The sequence below is a fragment of the Anabrus simplex genome, chromosome 7 (genome assembly GCF_040414725.1).
Source record: "Anabrus simplex isolate iqAnaSimp1 chromosome 7, ASM4041472v1, whole genome shotgun sequence".
Taxonomy (NCBI): Eukaryota; Metazoa; Arthropoda; class Insecta; order Orthoptera; family Tettigoniidae; genus Anabrus; species Anabrus simplex.
In genome coordinates this window covers 109,447,655-109,467,098 of record NC_090271.1, presented here as the reverse complement: position 1 = coordinate 109,467,098, position 19,444 = coordinate 109,447,655, and the positions used below count along the sequence as shown (strand labels likewise).

The window sequence follows — 19,444 nt, the reverse complement described above, 5'->3', positions numbered from 1 at the left end:
ATCCCCGTGGGTGGGGTTGGCAGAATAACACCCATGTTATCCCCTGCCTGTCATAAGAGGTGACTAAAAGGGGCCCCAGGGGCTATGAACTTTGGAGAGAGGGTTGGCAATCACGAGGCCCTCATCTGAGTCCTGGCATTGCTTCCACTTACTTGTGCCAGACTTCTCACTTTCATCTAACCTATTTGACCTCCTTTGGTCAATTCTTGTCCCTTTCCGACTCCGATGGTATTAGAGTACTCGAGGCCTAGGGAGTCTTTCATTTTCACGCCCTTCGTGGCCCTTGTCTTTCTTTGGCCAATATCTTCATTTTTAGAAGTGTCGGACCCCATCCATTTTTTTCTCTCTGATTAGTGTTCTATATAGGATGGTCGCCTAGTTGTACTTACGCTTAAAACAATAATCACCACCACCTGGTGAATCTTGTAACCTATAGCAAGGAGATAGTTCTGGATTGCATAGCTGCTCACACTTTGTTGTTGTCCAGTATTGAATTTGCCAGTGATCTGCTGCACTCTACGCCTGTCCATCACCTCTTACCATTCGAGCTAACCTATGATGACCTTTGTCATCAACACATACTCCACAACAGTTAACCCTGATGGTGGTGATGGTATATCACTAATCCATGTACTCTGGAACACTCTTGACACGGTGGCCCATGGGAAGTCCAAAGTCTGCACGACTTCGGAGATGGAATGATCCATATGCCTGGCACCAAAAATCTTGCCTCAATCAAATCTGCAGAGATCTTGTGTCTTGCCCATCCTGTAGTCACCTGTTCCTCACATGTCCAGTACATTTTTCTTTTTTCAGTCATGTCATAGTCATGTACTACGCTGTACTATTACATTTTCTGGGCCAACCACAACACCATTTTGCTAACATGGCAGCTATCTCCATTTCAATTTCCCATCATTGTATAAACTGATTATACACACTGCTATTATCGGACACCCATAGATCCTGGCTTAACTGGAACTATTAAGACGTGAGTATGATGTAGGTCAACCCTTTGCCACATTCATAACCTTGACCCTTCTTTAATAGGGAAACTAAGTTTTGGTAGATGTCTGCATACATTTTCTTTCATTGAGTTATTGACTTATTTCCTTTAATTCCTAGGTGGAATATAGGGCCTCAGCACAGTTTCTCCAGCTTGCTTTCAGCTCTCTCCACGTTTTGTTGACTCCAGCTATCTCCCTGTCTCTGGTTCTCTTCCAGGTAATCCTTGGTCTGCCTTGCTTGCATTTTCCAGCTCAATGGCTGCTTTGTGATACTTTCTTGTGGTCTTCTCAGGGTGTGCCCAATCCATCTCCATTTTCTTCTCATTGTCTGTTGCTGTACAGGACTTTGCCAAGACCTGTTGAGCATGCTGGGTATGACAATGTTCTCTTATTCCTGGTGATTTATCTTCCTAATGATTTACCTTACTTCCTCCCACGAATACTAACTGTTGACCAAAGACTCGAAGGTGAGAATATTAATTATTGGTCTGCCCATGTCCTGGATAATGATAAAACACAGTGGTCTAATATGTCAGGGGTCCTTAGCAAAGAGCCTCTTGAAAGGGTTACATGTCAGATCAGGAGAGTTTACTGTTTGGTAACTGGTAATAATATCTACCTGTATTGAATTATGGGAGTGACATCATATGTAATAATGTGTCACCAACATGAGGGCTAAGTGATCCCTATGATTGCTGGCTAGGTAATAGTTTCAATACAAGGGTGGGCAGAGAAGAAGACAAACAAACAATATAAATACTCTCATATAATCCAAGCAAAAACAGAATATTTATATTTATCTTAAACATTCCTTCTCCACAAAACACCCATGTGGACGTCATACCAGAGCACAAACCGCAAAATAAAAGAGGAGGGGAAATTTATTGTTACCCTGGGAACCAGTATCATTCTAAATCTACTTAATTGAGACAACCACTGTAAATCGTAAAGAAGAATTTAATGCCAAAACATGATGCAAATAGTAGAATTGAAAAACAAAAAACAAAAAAAAAAACTGTAATCTAAAGGAAAATGTTAAAACAATTAACCTACAGATGTAAACTCATGCTATTCCATTTTTAAAACAAACTGAGGATAAATGTAAAAGAAATGAAATTGGTTTAAAACATTACATTTAAATAAAATATACCCTAACCAACCAGAAAATGTTAACTGGTGATATCATATATTTTTAAGAGCCTCCATGGCTCAGATGGCAGCGCGTTGTCCTCTCACTGCTGGATACTGTAGTTCAAATCCCGGTCACTCCATGTGAGATTTGTACTGGACAAAGCGGAGGCGGGACAGGTTTTTCTCCGGGTACTCCAGTTTTCCCTGTCATCTTTCATTCCAGCAACACTCTCCATTCTCATTTCATATCATCTATCAGTCAATAAATCACTTTGGGAGTGGTGACCCCATCGTACTAATAGCCTATATACTATTCATTCATTACATCTCTGACCCAGTCAATGTCTGAAAAACAGGTTGTAGGTTTTCGTTCATTCATCATATATTTTTAATACTAGTGGAGAATTGTAGTGGAGGTCTCCTTCAAAAAGCTTATAACCAAATAAATTAAAATTAAACACTCTCCATTATTTTTAAAATAAATTAAAATTATTTGGTATTAATTGAACATTCACAGAATCTTGTCTAGGATAGAAAAGCTCACAGTCCCAACACCAGATGTTACAAAGCTTGAATTATTTAACTTTCATTTAAATCAAACAAAATATAGCAAGAAATAAAATTCAGGAAACTCAATCGTCAAAAGTTACCAGTGTTTCGCCCTGGTAACTTTTGACGATTGAGTTTCCTGAATTTTATTTCTAGCTATCTCTATCGGAAGCCATATTTTGGTCAAAATATAGCAAGGGTGGTACTCAAAAGGAAGATAAACTTTATTACATTTCAGAAATAACACCACAACATTACAATTAATACCAATTCAATACGTAATACAGCATTAAGGTCACATCACAATGTACAAAACAATAGAAGACGGCCCTATACCAATGACAGTTACAGACGCAACTCGCAACAATAAAGCACACAGATAAGATCCAGATAAGGAGATAATAAGCCCAAGCGAAAATTACATAATAATGACAAAGAAAGCAACTACAACTCAAGTTTCACAATTTATAACAATTGAATCCCAACCTGCACTGAGTATAACAATAACTAAATAAAATCTTACATATAATATTTTAAAATGAGAGCACACGGTTCACAGGAAATTAAAATAACAAGAAGTAAGACACATGCTTATGTTAACATAATAATAATCAATTAAGCATCCGCCCGTGACAGTATTAAAATTGAATTAATGTGTATATTACATACACCAAACACAGTTTCAGATCAACCACACAACATTAAATCTTTTAAAAATAATTTATTCTGATAATGAATTACTCAGTATTATACCAAGCATTTTGAAATTGAAGCACACGCAATCACATCAGCAGAAGACATAGTAGATAATTTTGTGGATTTGAGACATTACTATTTTGGTTTGGCACTTAAAACACATGAAGGTAGTCTCAATTGATGCCCAGAATTTCTTCCTTGTAATAAAAGTATCACTAGTAGTATACCCACGAAGAAGGTTGCATATTTAAAGAGAAATGAAATTCTTACAATAGTCTACTAGTGCTGGATGATCCCACAGTGCAATCACATAACAAGAAATTGATTAGACTAAATCATTTTAAGTCCCAAGGTGGTGCTGGTCAGACTGATTGTCACTCAGCCATTGTTTAAGAACATGGCCTTCAACTGGCCAAGGTACATCTTAGCAGCCATTGTGAATTGGGAGCAAGAGACAAACTGTCCTGCCTCTGCCCCGACAAATGACCAACTGTCCATTAAAAGACTCACTCCCAACAGAAAACACATAGATATTAGGCTCGCTGAAGTAACATGATGGAGGTCCCGTCTCCGTCATCAGATGGCAAACAAGAACAGTATAGATTCAGTCCTATTAAACAAGTCTCAGAGATAATAGATAAAGTTGCATTCTCAGTGAGAATGGATGGGCAGTTTCAAAGTCAACAGTCCTGCAAACAATGAGACATGATTTATATAGGCCTATGTCTCAAATAGCCGACACCGTGGTGTAGGGGTACCATGCCTACCTCTTACTCGGAGGCTCCGGGTTCGATTCCCGGCCAGGTCAGAGATTTTTACCTGGACCTGAGGGCTGGTTTGAGGTCCACTCAGCCTACATGATTAGAATTGAGGAGCTATCTGGTGGTGAAATAGCGGCCCTGGTCTATAAATCTAAGAATAATGGTTGAGAGGATTTGTTGTGCTGACCACATGACACCTCATAATCTGCAGGCCTTCAGGCTGAGCAGCAGTCGCTTGGTACACCAAGGCCCTTCAAGTGCTGTAGTGCCATGGCGTTTGTTTGTTTGGTATGTCTTAAATAGCACTTGCTGTGGTTAAATAATGCCACAGTAATAAATTTCAGCCAATGACGGTGGCTTTTCTCTTGGGATGCATGGAAAATAATAAAATACTAATTCCTTTAAATGGAATAGTATTTTTCCACCTTTCAATACTTAACAAATTATAATTACATATAATAGTACGTGTCTCAGTCATTATTTGACTTTCTTCAGCTATGCATGTAATATGTTTATTTCTGTAGTGATCAGGATAAGCAGCATAAGTCAATTTTGTGTATTATTTTTTTATTTGTTTAAAGCGTGTATTACCTAACTAATGCAGCTTGGGAAAAGGCTGGAAAATGGCACAAGTCAAAGTGACAGAATGCAATTCAACATAACAGAGTTTGAGAAAAGGGTTTTAAGTCAACTTGTGTCATTATTTTCAAGTGGATTTCATTTGTTGGCACTCCTACAGTTTGAATGCAGACATGTGGCATTATTACCCAGCATTACCGTGTTTGTTGTTGTAGTGGACATTGGTGACTTGACTCCAAAAGGACAACATAAATGGTGAAACAGAAGAAATGCCAAGCTTTGAAGTGCAGTGCTTGACTTTCTCCACACTAAAGAGACTATATTCAAAGAAGTGTGGGGTTTGGGAAACTTTGACAATAGAATTAGATATGTGACATCTCCTATTGAAACTGCAGGGAAACCAACAATGAGACTTCAACCTGATGAACATGAAGACAAATGAAAATTCAGATTCCAAACACATAAATACTTTTTGTGTGCAAATGGTGTTACGGTGCCAGTATGTAAGGGGTGTTTTACAAAAAACTTGGACATTATAGACAGATTTGTTCAAACATGTTTGATGAAGAAGAGTAGTTCTGTTAGTGGTGTGAAAGACTGTGACATGAGAGGCAAGGATCCCCTGAAGAGGAAAGGGTCAACTGAAGCTAGAGAGAAAGTAAAGGCACACTGTAGTTTCCCAGCAGTACGAGTCACACTACTCAAAAAAGGGACAAGCAAGAAATATCTTTTAGCACATTTTGACTTAGGGCCGGTTCTACCACCTACTGGTAAAGTAGTGCGTAACTTGCCCTCCATGTAGTGCTATTGGTAGCATAAATCGTAGTTACCCGGCGCGTAATTTGTCGGTCCCTTCGAGGGCCCAATAAGACTTTACCTGCCGGGCAAGTTTTGAGAGTTGAACATTATTAGCTGTATTTCTGGTGGCATACAATTTAAATTAGCTTCGTATACTGAAAAAAGCATGATACTGTAACAGTGGCCGATATTGTATTGCAGGATCTTGGAACATTAATGCTTTTCTTGAGTTGCAACGGTCACGCCAGCCTCTCGCATCGGTAGATTAGGGAATACATTTTATACGTCAAGCTTTCGTAAGGAAACTTTAAAAGGATACAAAATCAAAATCTATTTGGAAATAATTTCAAATGGGCTTTAATTTTCTACTTTTTCAGTTTTTAGACACGAGATATAAGTTAATGTATGTATCCAAACTACCTCAAGCGTTCTCGAAGCGTAATGGCTAACACGCTCACTTCGTAATACGAGGTATGCAGGTTTGAGTCCTTATTATAACAAATTTTTTATTTCCATTATTAGCGTTGTGTTAATCTGTATGCGTATTTTCATACATTCTTTTGTTAATAATATATTTCATTGAAATATTTAATCACAATATTATGTCTACTAGGAAATTGCTTTATATGTATTCTACTTATAGAAAGTGATGTTATGATTAATAGCCCATAGGACTGTTGCCCAGGTAGCAGATTCCCTATTAGTTGTTTACATAGTCTTCTTGTAAATTATTTCGAAGAAATTGGAAATTATTTCATTCCCGAATTCCTCTTCCTATGAATGGATATTTATCCCGATTAGTTCCTTACATTTACAGTACCTTCCAACTTTATCTTCATAAAGTTAAACATTAGAATGAAATGCTTTATCAATAAATGGAAGCATATGGAACTAAACGAGGTCACAGAACTAGTTGCAAAAAGAGCATCATGGAGATACTTAATCAATTTTCAGAAGCCTGCAGATAGAATGCTCAAAGGCAATGAGTCCGTAAAGAAGATGTGTGTGTATATACGTATATGGAAGTGCGTAAAAGAGAGTTAAGAACAACGGCAGGGAACGAAAATACATTTTAAAATGTAAATTAGAAATACGATGAAAACCTGCGAACCTTCTATTACGGAGCGAGCGACTTGACCAATCTACTACAAGAATACTTCTCAAAAACGCCTTGCATGACAGGTTATAACTGGCGTAAGAAAATGTAATCTCGAGATTTTAATCCCAATTAAGTATTGATATTGAAGATCTTAGATTAAAAATCATGAAAACTTGACAAAAATTGTTGTCCATAACTCTTAAGAGTCCCCTTATTAGGCTTTTTGGTGATATTCAGCAGACGCAAGCACAGGGAAATAAGACAATCGAAATGAGTTTCATACATCTGACGATAGATAGCACCACACTCGAAAGCGAGAAGTCGCTGAAAATTAGTCTAGCCAACTTCGTATATCGGTGTCTAGCTCCAGGTAGCTACCTAGTGCTTGCACGGAGGTGGTTGGAAGCAAGCCAAAGTACCAGCCGATTTACACCTCCAGGTAGTTTACCTCCCGGGCACCTGCCAGCCACTTTACCAGCAGATGGTAGAACCGGCCCTTACTTGACTTAATTCGTATTATTCCTGGGTGGAGCATAGGGCACATACAAGAGCTCTCCATCTGATTTGATTTTCTGCCACAGTTTTGATATTCTTCCAGGACTTACCAACTGATGCCGCCTCCACCTCCACTGTTAAAAATAGGAGAGGATTTCCACCAATCAATACTTATTTATTGCATATATTAAACTACAGGACCGGTTTTGACCTCATATACAAGATCATCTTCAGCTGAACCATACATACATATTTATATAATGAAGCTTTGATTAAGATTGTGTTGTTAAAGGAATGCTATATGATGATGATGTACATTTAGTCACATACAAATGGGGCACATCTTAGCGTGAACTGGCGTATATGTCATTCTGTACAATATTGCAACTGTATGTCTAAAATATTATGTTGAAGGTCTTAAAATTAGTGTATAAAATTCCTCCAACACAATATCACTTATAACTCAATCTTATCTTCCACAGATAAACATAACATCATTGCACAGCTACAAATGGGTAAGGAGCCACTACTTTGAACCCAATGTCATCCAAATTTACGGACACCACAGGACAACATGAATTGGTTCCAATAAAAAGGGCAATACACACAGCAGAGCTGAACATATTTTAGTTGAATTTCATCCATACATTTGGCACCTTTTTAAAATTGAAAGTGTTTTATCCCACATATACACAGGAAGACAAAACTTTTTATCCATGCAATTTTACAAACTCCCAACTCCAAGAATAGCAGCTGAAGTGTACAACTGTAAATAAGACTTAAATATGGAAGTTAGTCGATGTATTGAACAACAAGCAAGAACGAATGTTCATATGCATGAAGTGTTTTTTTATATATTGTATTTATCTTGTACATATATATATATAAAAGTTAGTTTAAGTAAAGACATATTTTATACACTAATTTTAAGACCTTCAACATAATATTTTAGACATACAGTTGCAATATTGTACAGAATGACATATACGCCAGTTCACGCTAAGATGTGCCCCATTTGTATGTGACTAAATGTACATCATCATCATATAGCATTCCTTTAACAACACAATCTTAAACAAAGCTTCATTATATAAATATGTATGTATGGTTCAGCTGAAGATGACCAATATTATCTTCAACAAAGTCATTCCCACCCTAAAAAATGACTACCCCAAAACAATCAATAAGCAGAGCACAACACGTGCCACAAAACCACCAAGTGACACGTCCAACCCCGCCCCTACCCCCAGAACAACCAATCCCCCCACCCCTCCGTCCACACCCTTCCTCACAGCTGGCATAAGCCCAAGACGAACCCGCAGCAGTACTTAGCGAGCTCCGAAACAGAGCACTACCCAACCACAACAACAGCGGTAAGTACCGGTACACTTTCTAATTCACACATGTCTTCAGGCATTCCTTCAGTCCACAATCCATAACTCATACATATTTATCTTTTACAGATAACCATAATACCAGGCACAATATAGACAAGAAAGGAACCACTGCTGCTGTCAGAATTTTAACCAAACAAGACTACGTCTTCATCTTATGTTTCTAATTTAAATGAACAAAATTTTACCTACCATTAAGCTAAAGTGGACCTTTTAACGACAAGTGTTTTATTACAATACACCTAGCTACAAACCAACTAAGTACAATACATCATAGAAACTCATAATTGCTTACAAACATAGTATTAACTGATGCAAATCTATGATTAACAGCACGACAACTACAAGAAGAAAGCACACGCAAGATATGTATAAGAAGATGTACAATATTATAGGGAAGGATCCACCTTTCAATACTCCGTAGTAAGTTGAACTAAAAAGTAGTTACAACCTGTTTATTGGGACCGGTTTCAACACATTTCAAGTGCCATCATCAGCCAATTAGCGAAGATCTTAAAACAACTAATATATTAAACACAGGCAAAAAATTAACATTGTATCATATCGTAGCAATTCAGTTAATGTTCAAAACACAATAATCACTCGCCAAGTTTCAGACCCCATCATGTCATACCATCATTAACAAACACCAGCATCAACTTATATATTTTACAGTCACAAGATTTTACCAAGAAAGAAGAAGATATATGCAAGACATAAACATTAATCAGTGCTTTACATATGTTTTTAATACATTTTAATGTGTTTTATGTGTTTGTACAAATGATTAGCTCTTAAGTTTAGGTTAAGTTTTTTACTATCACAACTTAAACCTCAAGGTCATTCATACTAATATACCACAATTTAAATGATAAATCATAACTTATATGCTCCATTAGATATATCCAGATATGCCAATCAAAAATGGGAACCTCCTTCAGACATTGTAATGTAATTTAGGCAAAACATCAACATTAGCCAGCTGATGATAGTCAAATAGGCCGAAACCTGTACTGTAAGAACTACAAGCGTAATAAATTGTATTGATCAGGTGGAATCCTTTCTTTTCTGTATATGTACACTGACTGACAGAGCAAATGCAACACCAAGAAGGAGTGGTTCGAAAGGGATGAAAGTTGGGGAAAAAACAGAGACAGCACGGACGAATAATTGATGTTTATTTCAAACCGATATGCAGGTTACACAATGCGCATGGCATCGACTCAGTAGGATGTAGGACCACCGCGAGCGGCGATGCACGCAGAAACACGTCGAGGTACAGAGTCAATAAGAGTGCAGATGGTGTCCTGAGGGATGGTTCTCCATTCTCTGTCAACCATTTGCCACAGTTGGTCGTCCGTACGAGGCTGGGGCAGAGTTTGCAAACGGCGTCCAATGAGATCCCACACGTGTTCGATTGATGAGAGATCCGGAGAGTACGCTGGCCACGGAAGCATCTGTACACCTCGTAGAGCCTGTTGGGAGATGCGAGCAGTGTGTGGGCGGGCATTATCCTGCTGAAACAGAGCATTGGGCAGCCCCTGAAGGTACGGGAGTGCCACCGGCCGCAGCACATGCTGCACGTAGCGGTGGGCATTTAACGTGCCTTGAATACGCACTAGAGGTGACGTGGAATCATACGCAATAGCACCCCAAACCATGATGCCGCGTTGTCTAGCGGTAGGGCGCTCCACAGTTACTGCCGGATTTGACCTTTCTCCACGCCGACGCCACACTCGTCTGCGGTGACTATCACTGACAGAACAGAAGCGTGACTCATCGGAGAACACGACGTTCCGCCATTCCCTCATCCAAGTCGCTCTAGCCCGGCACCATGCCAGGCGTGCACGTCTATGCTGTGGAGTCAATGGTAGTCTTCTGAGCGGACGCCGGGAGTGCAGGCCTCCTTCAACCAATCGACGGGAAATTGTTCTGGTCGATATTGGAACAGCCAGGGTGTCTTGCACATGCTGAAGAATGGCGGTTGACGTGGCGTGCGGGGCTGCCACCGCTTGGCAGCGAATGTGCCGATCCTTGCGTGCTGACGTCACTCGGGCTACGCCTGGACCCCTCGCACGTGCCACATGTCCCTGCGCCAACCATCTTCGCCACAGGCGCTGCACCGTGGACACATCCCTATGGGTATCGGCTGCGATTTGACGAAGCGACCAACCTGCCCTTCTCCGCCCAATCACCATACCCCTTGTAAAGTCGTCTGTCTGCTGGAAATGCCTCCGTTGACGGCGGCCTGGCATTCTTAGCTATACACGTGTCCTGTGGCACACGACAACACATTCTACAATGACTGTCGGCTGAGAAATCACGGTACGAAGTGGGCCATTCGCCAACGCCGTGTCCCATTTATCGTTCGCTACGTGCGCAGCACAGCGGCGCATTTCACATCATGAGCATACCTCAGTGACGTCAGTCTATCCTGCAATTGGCATAAAGTTCTGACCACTCCTTCTTGGTGTTGCATTTGCTCTGTCAGTCAGTGTATAATTACCATAATTCGGTATTTTATCATTAATGCTGATTTTGTTGACATGAATAAACAAATTATAGAAAGTGTAGTAAGACTAGACATCGCTGTGAGTAGCCAAGGTCATGTTTCTAGGTTACACTATAAACTGCAGGTTGCATAAAACTGAGTGAATGGAGGCAGCTGTACCACTCGGTATTTCTGGGTAGTGTTGGTGGGACCCTAGTTTTAGCAAGGAACAGATCCCTCTCTCCTACATGTTATACCAGGCAAGATTTTTTAGATTTACACTGATTAAATGTGCACTTTATGATGACTGAAAATTGCATAACTTTACCATTTTGTGTTCCTATTCACATATACATTTTTTATACAAGACTTGATTTGTCATTTCTTCATTCCTTTCTATTAATTTTTAGAAGGTAATTATAATTTGCTGTTTCAGTGCCAGGTCTCCTCCAACGTGCCCTTACTGCAACATCAGAAACTCTGCAGATGTATCTCACAGAACTGATGTGCAGGATAAATACGATTACTACTGCTGTGGATAATACCGTGAAGAAAAAAATAGAAATAAAGGGAGAAGGTGAAAAGAAGAAATTTGTCATGTTAGCAGAGAATAAAACTAAAACACAAGAAGAGGAAGAAGAAATGGGAGAGGAGAAAAAAAGTGAGAAAGAAGAAGAGATCATCAAAGTGACCAATGCTGACATAGACTACATAAAAAGTTGTTTGGCTCTTGCAAGACAACAAGAAGTATTCCTAAGGTAATAAAAATGTATTTATAATCTATTTCTTAAAATGAGCATTAAGCATTACATATTCCCCTTAGTTTCAATCAATCAGAAATTATTTTATCCTTGTAGATTCAAGTCCTCTTCCTCACATCCTTACTAAAACCCCTAAATACCCTCACAAACATATGAAGAGATCTATACAGTGATCTCCATGAGGTACTTCCACTGAGAGTACCTTCCTTCTTGTTGAAACTTACAACTTGACATTTCATCCCATTTATCATCATCTGCTGTCCATCTCACAAAATTGTCAATGTCCTTTTTACAAGTTGCTGACAATCCTGTAACTTACATTATTTATTACTCTATGCAGTAGAACATCATCCTCCAAAGGTGATTTCAGTTCTTTTCTAATATCATTTACATACATAAGAAAACAAAAAGGACCAATAATAATACTGTATGGAACCCCACTCTTCATCATTACAGGATCAGATAAAGTTTCATCTAATTTAATTTTCTAGAAATGTACTCACCCATTCAATCAGTCTTTTGCTGGTCCAGTAGCCCTCATGTTTGTCAGTATTCTCCCATTTTTACCGTGTCAAAAGCTTTGGATAGGTCAATACCTATATGTCTTTTCACGAGAGTTTAATTCTGATGTAAACATGGTAGGTCCACGCCTCCGCCAAAGAAAGAGTTGTGATTCGCTGAGCATGTAGTACCGACCTCTACCCCGTTAATGTCTCATGTTCAGACGTACAGGGCTGCACATCACATACGACAACAGTGTGAAGATCTGAACTTCTGAATGAACAACTAAATCTGGATTCTGTTCACTTAAGTTTATTGAACACATTCACAATTCACTCCCTACGGTCACTTCTGAGCGGTTTTCCTCTTTTGTGCTTCACTACACGCGATGGTCCTATCTCTTGCTCCATTTCTCTCACTATGAATACTGACACTGACTGCTGCTGCAAGATGCAAAACCTTATCTCCAACTGTACAGCTTGGGACTTTCCCTCACTACGAGAAGACTTCCTGTATTACACCATGCCTTGTGCCTTCATTTCTCATTATTTAATCATTATTTTATTAAAACAAAACCATATATACCGGTACATATTGTCGCTGGTGGTGAGTTCATAGTCAGTGGAATCATTTAATTCTTGACTTGTCATGAAACCGTCATTGAAAGAAACTAAGGAACTGACATTTTTGAAGAATTCAATTGAAGATTCTTTTTTTGTTGCTGTAAATTTATATGTGTTTTATTTTTTGTGAAATTTGTGGATTTAATGAATTTCTAGACTAACAGGAAAGACTGTGAACTGTTGATATTTAATAATCATTGTGAGTGTTGGAAGACATTGATACTGGAGATCTACAGTAATATGTTTGTTGTAACCTATTTTTGTATCACCCTGTAGTTGCCACATGGAGACTTCGATCACGAAAACTCTGAGTTTCGCAATTGAAACCTCTAGAATATATTTCCCACATTACCATATATGATGCTGTAATGCCATTGGCAAAAATAACATTAATTTGTATTGGTGAAAACTTCGGGTTGAATCATAAGTAGCTTCCCTGATTGGCTGTTTGAGTGTTTCTCAATTTACGGCCTTTTGGTTCCTTAGCAGGAGCAAGGCTCTGTTCAGCGTCTTTGGTTTTCGTACGTCTTAACGATCGGACGCGGCTCCAGCCATCCTGGGGTAAACATGTTTTCTTTTCTCAAGTGTTAAATTAAAATGTAAACTCATTTGTTCGGAGTTTACCTTAGACCCTGGTTTTCACCGTTTGGTTTTGTAATGCCTTAGTTCGTAAGCTAGGCATATCCTTTGTTTTGGAGGCAATTCCTTTTATTAACCTTTTGTGTAAATGTAAATTTTAATTTTCCTTCTGAGTTGCCTCCAGTAATTCCGCGTCAATTTAGTGTACACCTGTTGAGCTATGCGTTCCTCACTGATGTGTATTAGGAGAGGACTGCTCTTCTATAGGCCTCTGCGCTAAATTTAATTTCCGTTGTTTTCTTTCCTTGTAACATTTTTCGATTTGTCTTGTAAGGTGTTTGTAATTATGTCATATTCCCTGTTAAATTTTCCTTGTAAATTTCAACGTCGAAGTTATGCTCACCTATTTAAATGTAATTGTAATATTGTGTAGATATTTTCTTTTCTGAAGAACCACGGATAGAAACCTCGTGGTTCGATTTAACCTTTTTCTTAATTGATGATGTTATCCTTTTAATTGATGCTTTTATACCTTGTTAAAATTCAATGTGTTGAGTAAATTAGACTAAAGGGTAATGCTCTCACGTTTCTTTCCCTACAACGTCACGTAAGATCTCGTCCTCTGTAGGGTTTCCCGGCCTGCTTCCCATATATCCTTTCTCTAAGTTGTCATGTTGATAACCCTGCATAGCTGCATGTGTGTTGTTGAAATTTAAGATGTTTTTCCTGGTGTATCATCGGCTGACGTTATTCTTTCAGGTTTGTTATTTTGGATTATTAAATCATTACGTGTTTTATATGTAACTTATATTATGTGCACCTCTTCTGCATAAGGGGTGGTTACACATATGACAACCATATTTTAATTTGATTACGTACTCTTCCAAACTCTCTAAATGTAACAAACTAAAATAAAATAAAATTAATGTGACGTACTACTTTTTTTCGAGCTCACATACAGTTGAGTGAGTGGGACGGTTGCTTCTCCAATCAACTACGTCCATGTCCACGTGCATAGGCAAGGTGCTCTGCCTGTTTGTTTACATCAGGATTAAACTCTCGTGAAAAGCCATATATGCAGCCCGTTTGACCATTTGAATCTAAATTATCTGCTTAATCTTGCTGGAATTCTACAAGTTGAGCCTCACTGGAATAACCTTTCTTATACCAGAACTGCCTTTATTAAACCAATTGGTAATTTTGCCAATGTGTTTAATATAATCACAACAAATGCTTTCCCTGAGATTACATGCAACACTTGTCAAGCTGACTAGCCTATAACTATCTGCTTTTTGTTTATCACCTTTACATTTTCTCCATTCATTGGTATAGCTGCTTCATGCAAACAGTAATCAGTTAAGAACCAGTACTTCAGATATGGTACTATATCTCAATCCATTGCCTTGAGTGTATCCCCAGAAATCTTGTCAATTCCGGCTGCTTTTCTAGTTTTCAACTTTTGTATGTTTTTGTGTTTTTCTAAACATCTTCGTTATCGTAGGTAAATTTCAGTACTTCACTATTATTAGTTGCTTCCTCTACCTGGTCATTATCCTTACATTCTTCTTAGGATGCTGTCTCCCTATGAAGGTTGGCAATCCAATTGATTATGATTACTTGCAAAACAGTGGTTCAATAGATTTCAATAAAGTTCATCTATAACAGCGGTGCAAGACTTTAATAATGATATTTGTTTTACAGCCCACTAACTACTTTTATGGTTTTTGTAGATACTGAGGTGCAGGAATTTCAGCCCAAGGAGTTCTTTTATGTGACAGTAAATCTACCAACATAAGGCTGACATGTGCAAGACTTTAAGTGAGGAATTTCTCTGGCTCCCATAGATTGTTATCCTTCAATTTTTGCCTCGATTATGAGTGGGAGAAGTTCATAGTGCTCACCTCTCTACCCGTGACTTTAAAACAGGGACTTTTCAGCAGGATCACAATTTTGTAAATAACCAGTATGTTAAGAGGTTAACAATACTATATTGGTATCATATTTTGTGTGTTTTCTAATTATGAAAATGCCAAAGGAAATATAAGGATAATAAAATAGGGACTTCATATGTTACCATCTAAGTTTGACCTGGGATGCAGTGATATAAGACTATTATGATACTTCCCCAAGTTTAAATCTAGAAAACAGCTGTCGGAGTGAACTCCAAGATTTGAACTTGAAATGCAGCAAAGAGAAGCTGTTGTTTAATAATCCAGACCACAATTTATGGAACCCTCTATGTTTTAAAATACTACTAAGATTTCACATAAAATTTACAGGAGGTTGCTGGCTGATGTGGACGGAAGTAATACGGTGGTGAAGGAGCACTTAGAATGTCTTCAGAAAAGATTGTTGCAGATACATGACACAGTTCGATTTAGAACTGCTATTCCTACTGTGCAAGTTTATGTAAGTTTTGTGAGCTGTTGTTTCATCAATTTATTTTAGAATAGAAGGACATCTCATATGTCTTGTAATATTAATATGAATTTAATGTTCATTAAATTTTGTAGACATTTCTATCATTAATATTATACTTCCAGCAATGATGGGATGCCTAATCTTACAAAATATGGTCTACCAATACAATATTCATAATGAAAAATAAAATTGTGACAGCTCTTGTAGTTTTGGTACATAAGAGTAGACCTACTCATATATTCAATAAACAATACCCATAAATGATTTCTAGACATTTGGATGCATTCTTCAATGGTCAAAATGGTTAGACCAGCATAAATATTCTTAAGACAAACACATTAATGATATGCTTTTGAAAAAATTAGCATGGGAGTTTGAGATTCTTCTTCTTACAATTATTAAAGAGGTACCTCAAGCCTTATACTGAATATTTAAAATGTATCTCTGTATTACTCATTGGTTTGTATATTAAATTAAATTACACCTAGATGAACATTTTTATCAAAGCCTTGTATAGGCTAAATTTTATTGTTAAGTAAAAAGTACTGAGATAAAGGAAACTGATTATGTAAGGGAAATTGTTTAAGGAAGTTTATGTTAATTATTCAATTTTTTAACTTCCAGCCACAATTCATAGATCTGTCAGAAATATGGACTGGTCTGCAGGATGAAATGGTTTTCCTAAGTAGAATTAACACCATAGCAACAGATATACAGTGTTCCATTCAGGTTGGTGTTCTTTTAGTTAACATTATTACTTAACCTTTTTTTCTTTGCAATTTCATCTTTTAACAAGCTCATACTATCAAATTATCCTAATAAGACATGGTTTAAAAATCAGGATTTTGAATACCGGTATGTAAAGTGATTTTGTTTAGACTAAGAGTACCCTTCACAAATGGTAATGTTATAGAAGTATAACTGTCTGGAAAAAGAGGCAGATTGGTCAGGAACACAGGGAAAAATCATGTTCTTTTGGCAATCAAGTCTCTCATTTTTCATCTGTCTAACTGACTCAATTTTCTATTCAACTGTCATCACAACACATTTTGTTTTTGCCAATGTCTTTAAATATACTGACATAATTCTCTTACCCCTACCCTACATTTCAGTATCTTGTATACCATTAACTTTCCCCTTCTACCACACATTCCACTCATTATTTGCCATTACAACAAATGTTACACTGCCTGCTTCACTGCTCTACATACTATTGTATTTTACTTTTGATGTTGATTAGTGTAAGTGCTTTAAGTGTGCAGTCTATATGATATCTTCCAGTGCCTCCAGGTCTTGTCCATGTATACAGCTGTCACTTGTGGTGTTTGAACAAAGTATTACCAAGGACTAAATTATTATTGGTGCAGAAGTCTACCAGCCAACTTCCTCTCTCATTTCTTTGCCCTAGCTTTGGTTACCTTGATTGCATGATAGCCTGGTTCAAGCTCTCCACGATGATATGTCTGGTCAGGTTCTCCATCAGAAAAAAATCTCTGATGCCTTTCCTATCACATATGGATTGAAGCATTGGGTGTGTACTTCTTAAACACTCTTTGTTTTATATGTGGCTACTATACTTTGTGATTCATCATGTACCAACACCTCTGGCAATGATTTACGGTACTGTCTTGATGAAAGTCTCTTCATGTCGCTTAACTCATGTGAGCAGGATAAATGAACTGCAGTATGCTGGTGATATTTTCTCACTTGCTCTCTCCCCTGAGGAGCTGCAGCAGTTAGTCAATAGCTTCAAGAGCATATATCACCATCAATGCACACAAGGAAAAAAAAAAAAAATCAAGATTTTTGTCCAACCTGCCCCAGGGACTAGCTTTGCAGAGTTCAGTGTCTCAGACATCATTCTGTAACATTCTTATACCTTGGGAACATCTTGGTCTAAACGATGCACCTCACAAGAGAATGTGGAAAACAGACTCCATGCCGCCTATTTGGCATTTGGTTGGCTATCCAATGGAGTCATTAGGAATCAAGACCTATCAGTTCATACCAAACTCATGTTGTACAAAGCATTCATTATTGCAACCTACTCTATGGATGTGAAACCTGGACCCTGTACTGAAGCTGATGGCCAATGATAGAGGCATCTACACTGTTCATGCACACTTTCTCAAGAACTGCAAGATGAAAACATTCAAGTTTCTAGTTCTTACGCTTGTGGTAGTTATGATGTTTTGATTATGGTACGTTGTCCTGCACACTCTTCTTCATTCTTTAATCAATTGTATCCTTTTATGCTCTCCTCATGTTTTTTTTCATTCTTGTACTTTAGGCATTTTTCAGTCAGGTCTAGTATCTTCTGAATTATCCACTGATTCTTACTTGATTTTGTCTTTCTTCCTAAAATTTCTTCAGCATCAGTAATGATCTCATTCTTCATGACTGTCCACTCTTCATTGTGCTTCCTTCAGCCTTTTTCCTCATGTAACATGTTCCTTGAATCAATCTCTCACTCTCTTTTCCTTCAACTCGTCTAAATCGTATTTCCTTACATTCCTTCCTCCTCTTCGATTTCTTCAACTTCAGACAGCACATCATGACCACCAAGTTGTGGTCAAGAGTCCATGTCTGCTCCTGGGAAGGTCTTGTAATCCAACACCTGGATTGTGAATCTCTGTCTAATCATAATGAAGAAATGGTGAAAAAAATAAATTACCTAACAATTTGTGGGAGCAGTGCTCTTGATCTGGTCCAACTGTCATTTTTTTTATTTTTTTTATTTTTTTTTTTTTTGCTAGGGGCTTTACGTCGCACCGACACAGAGAGGTCTTATGGCGACGATGGGATAGGAAAGGCCTAGGAAGGAAGCGGCCGTGGCCTTACTTAAAGTACAGCCCCAGCATTTGCCTGGTGTGAAAATGGGAAACCACGGAAAACCATTTTCAGGGCTGCCGATAGTGGGATTCGAACCTACTATCTCCCGGATGCAAGCTCACAGCCGCGCGCCTCTATGCGCACGGCCAACTCGCCCGGTCATTTTTTTTTTTTCTTGTCAGCTGTGTTATTGTACTGCAATATGGTATGGATATCACTTCATGGAAACATTAAAAAATTGTGACATTAGCTGGGAACAGCAGCGGTGATTAGAAGGGGAGAAAAATTAAAATTTTATTCCATTTAAGCCACCTAAAACTAGGAATTATTAAACAAAATTTTTCATGCAAACCCTGTTGTCTACCACATAATTATTTCCTCTAGTTTCTTTAAATATTACTTAGCATAAATACGCACAAAATGTCATTTGACACAGCTAACCAATTAGTACAGTGCACAGCAAATACCATATTTACGCGAATAATCCCCGCCACTGTATTTACACGAATAATACCCGCCACCGAATAATCCTGCACCCTAAACTTAGGAAGGCTGATTTTGAAAAAAAAAAAAAATGCCAACATTGACGCAAATAAAACCTGCACCCCAATTTCGTGCCCCAAATTTTTTTAAAAAAAGTGCGGATATTATTCGCGTAAATACGGTAGTAGAGACTCGCGCAGCACCATATAGAAGCACAATCAGTCAATGACACAAAGCCTTGGTT

At 38.2% G+C, this 19,444-nt stretch overlaps 1 protein-coding gene across 1 annotated transcript in view; it reads left to right on the top strand.

Moving 5' to 3' along the window:
• The window catches only part of LOC136876941 (cilia- and flagella-associated protein 206), a 94,228-nt gene that overhangs the window by 23,025 nt on the left and 51,759 nt on the right, over positions 1 to 19,444 (top strand). The window contains exons 4-6 of the mRNA XM_067150706.2: positions 11,437 to 11,758; positions 15,744 to 15,873; positions 16,510 to 16,614. Of these exons, the coding sequence (XP_067006807.2) occupies positions 11,437 to 11,758; positions 15,744 to 15,873; positions 16,510 to 16,614 (557 nt within the window). The remainder of the gene's footprint in view (positions 1 to 11,436; positions 11,759 to 15,743; positions 15,874 to 16,509; positions 16,615 to 19,444) is intronic.